The sequence below is a fragment of the Mus pahari genome, chromosome 23 (assembly GCF_900095145.1).
Source record: "Mus pahari chromosome 23, PAHARI_EIJ_v1.1, whole genome shotgun sequence".
Lineage (NCBI taxonomy): Eukaryota > Metazoa > Chordata > Mammalia > Rodentia > Muridae > Mus > Mus pahari.
The window spans coordinates 12,136,988-12,147,674 of NC_034612.1; the positions used below are offsets into that span (position 1 = coordinate 12,136,988).

At 50.4% G+C, this 10,687-nt stretch overlaps 1 protein-coding gene across 1 annotated transcript in view; it reads left to right on the forward strand.

Annotated features, from left to right (window-relative positions):
* Positions 1-658: 658 nt before the first annotated feature.
* Positions 659-10,687, forward strand: part of Ppp1cc (protein phosphatase 1 catalytic subunit gamma) — a 16,092-nt gene continuing 6,063 nt past the window's right edge. Inside the window, exon 1 of the mRNA XM_021186680.2 lies at positions 659-972. Within this exon, the coding sequence (XP_021042339.1) occupies positions 918-972 (55 nt within the window). The 5' untranslated portion in view covers positions 659-917. The remainder of the gene's footprint in view (positions 973-10,687) is intronic.

A 10,687-nucleotide genomic window follows, 5' to 3' on the forward strand; every position in this document is an offset into this window, starting at 1 on the left:
TATGAAATCTCGCCAGTGCTGGGAATTGAACCCAAGGTCTCACACATACTAGACAAGCATTCTCACCAAGGAGCCGTACATCTAGCTCATCTTGTTCACCAATGAGCCAGAGTATTTGAATCCCCAACGCTCCAACCTCCTCCTCTATTATGATTCTCCACGGGCAAGCTACCCCACCCAAGATTGGCTCCAAGGGGTGACTCAGTGGTGGACTCCCACCCCGCCAGGTCGGCCAAACTTCTGTCCCCAAGCAGCAGAGCCGGGAGGAGCTGGTGAGCCTCGCAGCGCGCAGGAGACCGACAAAAAGTCCACCTCCAAGCCGGCGCGCGCCAACTTCGCAACTTCCCTCTCCCGCCAAGGAGGGTGGTGGTGGTGGTGGTGGGGGTGGAGTCGGGTCTATTTCCCCCGCCCGTTTGGCGGAAGGATCCCGCGCGCGGCGGCGAGCGGCGTCGCCGCGCTCAACCGTCTCCGCCCCCACGCCCCGCCCCCGGCGCGCTCAAACCCCGCCCCTTCCCCGCCGCAGGCCCCGCCCCCCTCCCCGCGCGCCCTATGGGCCCGTAAAGAAGTCCCGGCCGGGCCGCTGCACTCCCGCGCGCGCATCCGTGCGCCGCCCGAGGCTGGCCTGAGGAGTCGGCGGCCATCTTGTTCTTCTCGTGGTTCCCAGTGGCGAGAGGAGGAGGAGGAAGCCGGGAGCGGAGCGGGGCGGCTGGGGGTGGGGGGGGTGGACCCGCCGCGGCTGCTGCTGCCACCACCGCCACCGCCACCGCCGCTGCTGCCGCCGCCACCACCGCTCGTGGGGCTCGTGGCGTGAGGAAGGAGTCGACGAGTGAGACCCCGGCGCGAGCGGGCGGCGGCGCCGCTGCTGCTGCTGCTGCTGCTGCTACTGCTGCTGCGGGAGGGTCGGCGGCGGGACGGCGATGGCGGATATCGATAAACTCAACATCGACAGCATCATCCAACGGCTGCTGGAAGGTGAGCGGCGCGCGGGTGGCGGGCCGGGCCGGTGGTGGTGGGGGATCAGGCCCAATGGAGGGGCCCGGTCTTTCTCGGAAGCCGCCTTGGATCTGGGGCGCGCACACAGCGTCTCCGGGTTTGGGGATCCCGTCTCTTATTTTTATTTTTATTTTTTTCTTAATCACCCCCTGCCCTTGCTTTCACATTTCTCATTCTCTGGAGTCCAAGGACTCATCAGTGGGACTGGGCAGGGCGACGTCCCAGTGCGATGAGAGTCCCGTCTCCTGCATTTTCCTCCCCCCCCCCTCTCAAAACCATCCTTCCTCCAGCGCTCTTTTCCCCCCTTGAACGTGCAACCGCACCCGGACCCAGCCCGGGTGACAGTGTGGCTCTCTCTGATCATCAGATTGTTGTGTCCCTGAGGACAGGGGGACTCGCGGCCGGGTTCAGCGAGCACCCGCCAGGTAGGTGCTGCTGCTGCTGTTATCCTGGAAGTGGGTTTCGCAAGAGCAAACTCCCCCAAGACCTCGCTGGACCAAGAATTAAAAGTAACAGTCAGGTTTCAAACCCCGGGGTAGCCAGGAGCCTAGAGAGGACCTGCCGCCTTCCAACTGTTCACCCCGTGGGGACCCGGGATGTCCAGTGGTGGAGGAAAGGTTAGGAAAAAAAAAAAATAACAGCTTTCCTTTTGTCCGACTTGGGGGATTTCTGCTGTGGGTTCCCACTTTGGAGATTTCAAATTTGATGTCGGTCTGGATCCTGCTAATCACAGATCCCACAACATAGTCGCTGAAGCCGAGGAGGAGGAGATGCAGTAACCTTGTTGGGCTTTTGACACTAGCTTGCTTTTGCCCAAAATACTGTCGGAGTGGTGGACAGCTGCGTAATTCTGGTGGTGGATGTCTTCAAGTAAATCACTGAAAGAAAACGGGGAAAGTGTCTTTTTAAAAACAGGGCATTTCCCCGGTTTTTTTTTTGGGGGGGGTGTTCGAGACAGGGTTTCTCAGTGTGGTCCTGGCTGTCCTGGAACTCACTTTGTAGACCAGGCTGGCCTTGAACTCAGAAATCTGCCTGCCTCTGCCTCCCAAGGGCAGGGATTAAAGGCGTGCATCTGTGCTTTGCCCCCTCTTTAATGGTTTGTTTACATAGGGTTTCTTGGCTTTGGTTTCATTGAGACATGGTCTCTCCAGCCCTGGTTATCCTGGCACTCTTTGTGTAGACCAGGCTAGCCTCAAACTCTCACAGATCCATCCTCCTCCTCCCCAGTTAAAGGTATTTGTATCACCATGCTTCCTAGATACAGACTCTCGGGCCAGAACCGAGTTAAACTTCTGATCCTTCTGCCTCCTCTCACATCCTAGATTTTTATAGGCCACTAAGCCTGCCTTACTTTTTTCCTATGCAGTGTGTGCATGCATACAGACCAAAGCACGCGCGTGGAGGTAGTTGGGCGTCTTTGTGTGGATTCCGGGGATCAGTCTCAGGTCAGGCTCGCAAGGCAGATTTTCTGACTAAATCATCTCACCAGCTTCCCTTTCTCCCTCTTTAAAAATGTTTTTTATTTTCTGTTTGTGTTTTGTCTGCACGTGTGTATGTGCATCATACACGTGTCTTAAGCTTATGAATGTCTGAAAAGGGTATTGGGTCCTTAGGTATTGGAGTTGCAGATAGTTGTGAGCTATCACATGTGTGGGTGCTGGAAACGGAGCCCAGTTTATCTCCAAGAACATCAAGTACCCTTGGCTGCTGAACCATCACTTCACCCCCCCCCCCCCCTTAATAAGACAGTTTCATTATGTAGCCCAGGCTGGCCTCTGTCTGAACTATCCAGAGTGCTGGGATTAAAAACTTTCACCACACCTGCCCTCTCATAGTTTCTTAATAGTTTGTTTGTTTGTTTGTTTGTTTGTTTGCTTGGTTTTTCAAGACAGGGTTTTTCTGGCTGTCCCTGGAACTCACTCTGTAGACCAGGCTGGCTTCGAACTCAGAAATCCGCCTGCCTCTGCCTCCCGAATGCTGGGATTAAAAGCGTGCACCGTCACACCCGGCTTCTTAATAATTTTTAAGTTTTGAGACTGGGTAGCATTGTGTTAGCAAAGGCTGGCCTGGATTTTCAGAGGTCTGCCTGCCTCTGCCTCCTGAGTGCTAACATTAAAAGCTGTACTACCATGTCTGGCCTGGAACGTGACAGTGAGCCACTGTTTAAACACGTTGAGAACGACTGGCTGTGTGGTTTGTGTATTAGTTTGTGACTTATGGGCGTGCTTGACAGAAGCCACAGGATCTGCTCAGGATGCATATAGTTCTCATTCAGAGGACGCTGGCATTGTGGTTGTAATGCCTTCAAAGCCTTTCTCTAGAGATAGCTCAGTGGGTTTTGGCTCTTGCCCTTAATCCTGAAGTCCTGATTTGATCCTCTGGACCCACATGAGATTCAGGGGAACACCAGACTCTCGAGGGTTGTGCCACCCCCCCCCCCCATCTGCTCTAGCAAGTGTGGTGTTGCACATTCACTTAATAGAATAGTATAAGAAAAACTAAGGGTTTAATTCTGAAAGGGGGAGCTAAGATTTGTCCCTTGCTGAGGTGTTTCTCTATTGATTGATACTTTTCAGTCAGGGCACCTTGCTACCCCAACACTCTAGACTATGAGGCATGAAAATCCAGAAGTTTTAGAGTGGACCGCTGGGTAGCAAGATCTTTGCATATGCGGAACCCTTCTGGAAGATCTTCCAAGCTGAGAAGAGGTCTTTTAATAATAAAGGTGACACTGAGCACACACCTTAATCCTGGAAGTGTGAGTTAGCCTGGTCTGTATGCCAGACTCCACACCAGTCCGCTATGTGAAACACTCTCAAAAGCCAAGCCAGACCAGAAACCAGGGTTAAGGGTATACAGCTGGGTGGTGGAGGCACGCGCCTTAACCCCAGCACATGGGAGGCAGAGGCAGGCGGATTTCTGAGTTCGAGGCCAGCCTGGTCTACAGAGTGAGTTCCAGGACAGCCAGAACTACACAGAGAAACCCTGTCTCGAAAAACCAAAAAAAAAAAAAAAAAAAAGTGTACAGATTACTGGTTAAGAATACACAGTACTCATGCAGAGGATCCAAGGTCAGTTCCCAGCACTCATCCAGGTAGCCCAGTGCTTGCTACTCCAGTGCCAAGGGGTCAGACACCGGTCTCAGGGCACACACATATGTGGCTAACCCACACAGACATGATTGAAAATACACTTTAAGCTGACCGTGGTGACACATGCCTTTAATCCCAGCACTGAGAAACAAACAACCTGATCTCTTGAGTTAAAGGCCAGTCTGGCTTACAGATAAGTGCCAGACGCCCAATGCTACTGTAGTCCCTGGCACTTAGGTGGGGGCAGGAGGTCAAGGTTAGCTTCTACTACATAATGAGTTCCTTAGGGTCCAGCCTGAGCTACAGAGGTTCTGTCTAAACAGACAGGAGAGTGGGTTTGCTTCCTAAGCACTGTGGTTCTGCAGCACTCTGAATGCCGTGGTTTCCCTGAGCCAGTCACCCTGGGTGCTCAGCCACACTGGAAGATCTGTGTGTTACTCCTCAGCATACTGTTAGTGACATGCTAGTGCAGAAAATAGACAAGCTGTGTGTGGAGTTGGCACCCTGCTCTGCTGTTTTAGTGGAAAATGGGAATTGGGGTGTTTTCTTCATGAAACCTCTAGCATTTTTTCTTGAGTAGCAAGTGGTTTTAATTTCTTCACATGGCAATGTGCAAGAACATGTTTGTGTAAAAGAAGGTCATTGTCAGTGCAAGATGTGCAAGTGGCTCTGCTAATTCAGACGGCTCTCCAGTCCGGGTCTCTGATGGCGTCTGACGCCCTCTACCATGCTCTAAGGACTTGTGCATGTGGCTTTTCAGTGCTTTGCAGAAAGCCAGGGTCCTAAATGAAAGACAGGCGAGGGTGATGGGCTTGCGGGTCTGGAAGCAAGAGGGCAGAGCAACTGAGCAGAGGGCAGGCATCACAGCAAGAGCATCATTAACGGGCACCCTGCCCTCCTCAATCCGTAGATGTTTGAGTCTTAAAAAAACTTAATTTGTGCGGTGCATCGGTGGCCCAAACCTTTAATCCCAGGCCTTTGAGGCTGAGTGATGTCTGAGTTTGAGAATAGCATGATCTAGTTCCAGGACAGCTAGGGCTACCAACAGAAACCATCTCCTTCCTTCGCCCCCCCCCCCCTTTCATTGCCCCTTCACTTTTGCAAGGCCAGGCTGCCTGTCAGTCCCAGGCAGGTGGGACACACAGGGACAGCCACCTCTCAAAGCAGCTGGCTGGCTTGTGGTTGGGTTAGGGGTGGTCAGTGCACTTTAATATCTGAGGGAAAAAGAGGTGTGTGTTTCACTGCCTTGATTTAGGCTGGACCACAGCCTAAAATATGAGGGAGAAAGGTCGGGTGGGAATTGCCTTGTAGCCCATTGAAGTAAGGCAGCAAATCCCGATTCCCTGAGCTAGAATTCTGGAAGGGATTTTTGTCTTCGGTCTTGGTCACAGTTGTGTCGGGAGTGTGAAGGCAAGGTACTGATACTGATGTTTCCCACCTCTGTGTCAGGGCTGCTGACATCCTTGCTTTTGAAGGGTGTGAGTATTTTTGGACTTAGAGGAAGTAGAAGCTCATGGGGTCCAGTGTGCAAGGCACTGATGCTAAGATGTTCAGCTTTGGAAAGATTCTCAGGGTGCCCTCCAACTTTCTTCATAGCTGAGAGTGACCTTGAACTCTTGATCCTCCTGCCTGCCTCCCGGCTACTGATTGCAGAGGTGACCGACCAGAGTCTGACTTAGGTGAAATACACTGTGTTCAAACGGCTTGGAAAACAAGATACATCCTTGGGGTATTTTTTGGTTGGAACTTTTTTAGCCACATCCTGGTTGCCCACATAGAGATCAGTGCCATCCTTAAAGTCCAGAGTCTGTGTGACAGCAGCAGTCCCCAGCCAGGGGGAGGGTGGTGTGAGACAGTGGGAGAGAGCCATGTGCTTTACTGTTGGGAGGAAAAGGGGATTCTTGAGAAGTTTCTTTAGCTTGCATGTTTTGTAGAAAATAATTCAGTTGTTTGGGAGAAAGTGTGCTAAGTTTGGTTTGAGATCTTTTTCTACATGTTTTTAAAATACCTCGAAGGCAGTGATTCGCCAAGGAACCATTTAAATTTGTTTTGTATTTGTTAAAAAAAGAAAGGTCTCCTCTCTATGTATATCAGGCTGGCCTTGGACTCAGATCTGCCTGCCTGAGGCTATACTCCGATTTTTACCAGTATGCTCGGCCTTGGCGGTGGCTGCTTTAGTAAGGTCAGACAGCAAGGGCTGCTGACTGCCGTACCCTTCTGTGCAGCTCCTAGCTCCTAGTCGCATTGCAGCTCACCTAGGGCTTTGTCCTGTCTTTGTAGTTTATTTATTATTTTTTTTTTTTAAGATTTATTTATTATATGTAAGTACACTGTAGCTGTCTTCAGAAACTCCAGAAGAGGGCGCCAGATCTTGTTACGGATGGTTGTGAGCCACCATGTGGTTGCTGGGATTTGAACTCTGGACCTCCGGAAGAGCAGTCGGGTGCTCTTACCCACTGAGCCATCTCACCAGCCCCCTGTAGTTTATTTTTTAATTGAGATGGCGTTTCCTGATCCCGGCTGGCCAGGACGTGTCTTTGTAGATGAGGACCTTGAACTCCTGATCCTCTTGGTACCTAGCCCAGTTTTAATGCTGGGGCGGAACCCCAGAGCTTGGTGCATGAGGAGCCCTCAGGGTTCTCCCAGCCTTGTGGAGGCTTTCCTATCTATCCCTCAGTACATCTCCACGCCTTCCTCCTGCCATGCTGTCTTGCTTGTTGCCAGGCTGTGGAAAGTTAGTGCTGCCTGGAGAGGTGCTAGGGCTGCAGCAGCCTGATTAGTGTCAGGGTTTATGAATGTTGGGCTTTGTTGTCAGTGGGGTTTTGAGTGAAATTTCTTAGTACTGATGTTAGTGATGTGCCGGGGAAGTACAGTTTCTACAGAACAGCCTTTGTTGTTAGCTGCCAGCACGCCTAAATAAATGTCCCTTTTTCTAGGTAGACACAGTGCCTCACTGGGAACAGCAGGCTGACCTAGCAACAGTAAGAGCCAGAGGATAAGGTTAGATGGACAGTAGGTCCTCGGTGTTAATTGTGGGAAAGTCATATTGCTTGATACTGAGAGCTTAAGTAGATCTTGCCAATTTGGCAGCTTTAAGACATACCCAGTGCTCACTGGCAAAAAAGCCTGTGGTCCTGTGCATGTTTTGACACTACCACCCCCAACCACATGCCCTACCCCTGACTTTTGAGTCAGGGTTTTCTGTGTAACCCTGGCTGTCCTGGAACTCTCTCCATAGACCAGATTGGCCTTAAACTCCACCTACCCATGTCTCATACATCAGGGGTCCCCAATGAACAGGCCAACCTGAGTGACAGTTGGGGCCGGTTGGCCACCAGGTGTTGCCAGCCATTCAGAAAGTGTAATGTATTCTTGGGGGAAGGGGACAGTCTCAGTTGAAGAGAGGTCTGGGAAGTCCTGAAGGGTGAGCAGTTGTTGTCAGCTGTGGAATGTGCTATGTCAGTGGATGTTACATAGACAGGGTGTTGTTAACTAGAGAAGGGGTGAGGCTGCAGAGGATCATGAATTTCAGGGTTAGGCTGGGCTATATAATGAGACCCGGTGTCAAATAGTTGGTTGTGGTCACATACACCTTTAATCCTATTATCGAAGTGGCAGGCAGATCCCTGAGTTGAAGACTGGCCAAGGCTACATAGAAAGACCTTGTTTCAAAAATCTTTAAAAAAAAAAAAAAAAAAAGACTCAAACTGTTTAAAAATGGCAGTGGATGTTTTCAGAATCAAGGACTACTGGCAACACCCACCTCTCCTCAGTAGAACCCTGTGTATGTAACAAAGCAAGCCTGTGGGCTGCACCAGGAGAAGCCAGATACGGAGGTTCTCATCAAAGACCTAAGAGTGGGCCACTCTCGCACAAACGTAGAGCTCCCCTGAAGAAAATTCCAGGAATTCCCCTCTTACCAAAAATAAGCCTCTTGCTGGGCAGTGGGCGGGGTTTTGGCCAGTGAGGCAGGAATCCTCCTGTCTCTCCTCCCAGTGCTGCTTGTCTTGTCTGGCTCCGGTGGCAAAGGAAAGCCTTTGTTGCTTAGCTGCTGTCCTGCCTGCCTTCCCTCAGACTCACTGCTGGGCTACCTCCATCTCAGAATTGGTCATGCCTGCTTAGCCTAGGCTGCATAGCCCGGAGGGGACTGAGGAGGCTCAGTGGATAAAGTGTGCTGCATAAGCCTGGGTATCTGAGTTTAATTCCTGGAACCAGAAGTGGGGGAAGAAGATAGCCAGCACCACACCTCTGTCCTCTGACCTACTCACCCTCAACCCCAACCCCCATAAAATTTGAGGGGAGATCGTTCAGTCTGTAAAAATTGCTACAGAAACAAGGTCCTGTATTTGACCCCACCAGAAACTACATGGTTTGGTTTGGTTGATTTGAGACAGGGCTTATCTCTGCAGCCCTGGCTGTCTTGCAACTCTCCATGTAGACCAGGCTAGCCTGGCACTCCCAAGTGCTGGGATTAAAGGCATGTGCCACTACTGCCAGGCTATTTTCCAAGGTGTCTGTTACCCCAGTACTTGGGGACAGAGAGGCAGGATCCTAGTGTAGCCAAAGAATGAAATGGAGAAAGCACAGAGTATACCCGGTGTCAATTCCCAGTGGGCACATCTTCTGTCTTATAGCCCAGTTATATTTGGGGGGCTGAAGCTGCTCAGAGGGGTACATTCCTTGCTGGCTCCCTGTCCTAGCTCATGTTTTTTCCTGCTTTTGAGGGCTCATCCTTTTCTTGTCTTTTCACTGAAAAACTAATGTTGCTTTGCATACCATTTCATTCCTGATCAACTTGTTCCTTTGGAGAAGCGGGGGTGTCAGTGTCGTATAGGCTGAAGGGCAGCTTCCCTGAGGCTCTGGTTTCCAAGCATGGCTGCAGCTTGGATCAAAAGCTGTGTATGCTCTTAGACTTTCTACTCTTACCTAGCTGTCAGGACAGATGATTTTATGACAAAGCCTGCAATTAAACAAAATGTAAACTTGTGGGATCACTCAGGTTTAGGATTCTACTAAAAGCCAATATGCTGACTGGGTTATGGTGGGCAGATGCAGTCTTTAAATGGACTGCTTAGCCTGGCTCTGTTGAACTCAAGTGCCTGCTTCCTTAGTTTTCTGTACAAAAAGGCAGAGACTCAGATTCTAGCTCACCGGGTGATCAGGCCCCTGTGCCAAGCAGCCTTGCAGCAAGCAGCCGTTTCCTGAAACTGCCACTTAAGAACTGGAGAGTTCAGAATCTTGGCAGTTGGAGTTGTTCTTCAGTCTGCATAATGATCTCGTGCAACCGGAACCCACACAGATGTCTCCACTGCTGTCACCCTCGCCTCCTGAGGAGAGTGGGCTGTGGCCAGACCTTACCGAGGCGGTGAACAGAGAGCTCAGGACTGACTCTGGGCTCAGGAGTTGCCATGACTGGTGCTGGACTGGGAGTTGTTGTGTTTGGGCGCCTGGGAGGCCTTTATCTTTACAGGCACTGACATAATGTGCACGCCATAAGGTGCTGGTGTCCTATTTGGATAGGAATGCCAGAGGACAACCTCGGGGTGTGACATTAATTCTTCAAGGGTGATTTGTCATTTTTTCCTTCCCTTTTAGCTAGGATTTCTCACTGACTCACCAGGTTAGGCTGCCTGGTTGTCTTTCCAGATCTGTCTGTCTCGGGAGATATCCCTCTGCAGCACTGGGATTCTAGATGTGTGCCATCAAGCCTGGCTCCCCGTGCCCCATCCCCTCTTCTGTGAGTTCTGGAACTTAAACCTAAGTTCTAATGCTTGCAAGGCCATCTGCCTCCCAAGTGCTGGGATTAAAGGCGTGCACCTCCACTGCCCAGCTTTTATTTATTTATTTATTTGTTTATTTTTAAGGCAATCTTTTTTTTTATCAGCTGGGCCATCTACCTAGCTTCTAGGCCTTTTTTTTTTTTTTTTTGGTTTTTTTTTTTTTTTTTTTGGTTTTTCAAGACAGGGTTTGTCTGTATAGCCCTGGCTGTCCTGGGACTCACTTTGTAGACCAGGGTGGCCTAGAACTCAGAAATCCACCTGCCTCTGCTGGGATTGAAGGCATGCGCCACCACGCCCGGCTCTAGGCCATTTCTTAAAATTAATTTATGTGTCTGGTGGTTGTGCCTGCATGTATGTTAGTGCAGTGTATGCTTGTGTAGTGTCATCGGAGGCCAGAAGGGGTATTAATTAACTCCCCTAGAACTAGAGTTACAGTTGTGACATGACTGACAGGTGGCTGTTAGAGTGAACCTGGGTTCTCTGCAGGAGCAGTCAGTGCTATTAACCAGTGAATTCCGCAGCATTTTATTTATTTATTTATTTTTTTAAAATAAGATTTATTTTATGTATATGAATACACCATTGCTCTCTTCAGACACACCAGAAGAGGGCATCAGATCCCATTATAGATGGTTGAGCCACCATGTGGTTGCTGGGATTTGAACTCAGGACCTCTGGAAGAGCAGTCGGTGCTCTTAACCACTGAGCCGTCTCTCCAGCCCCGCATTTTATTTTTATTAATTTATTTTTTTAATTTTTTTGAGACAGGGTTTCTCTGTAGCCCTGGCTGTCCTGGAACTCACTTTGTAGACCAGGCTGGCC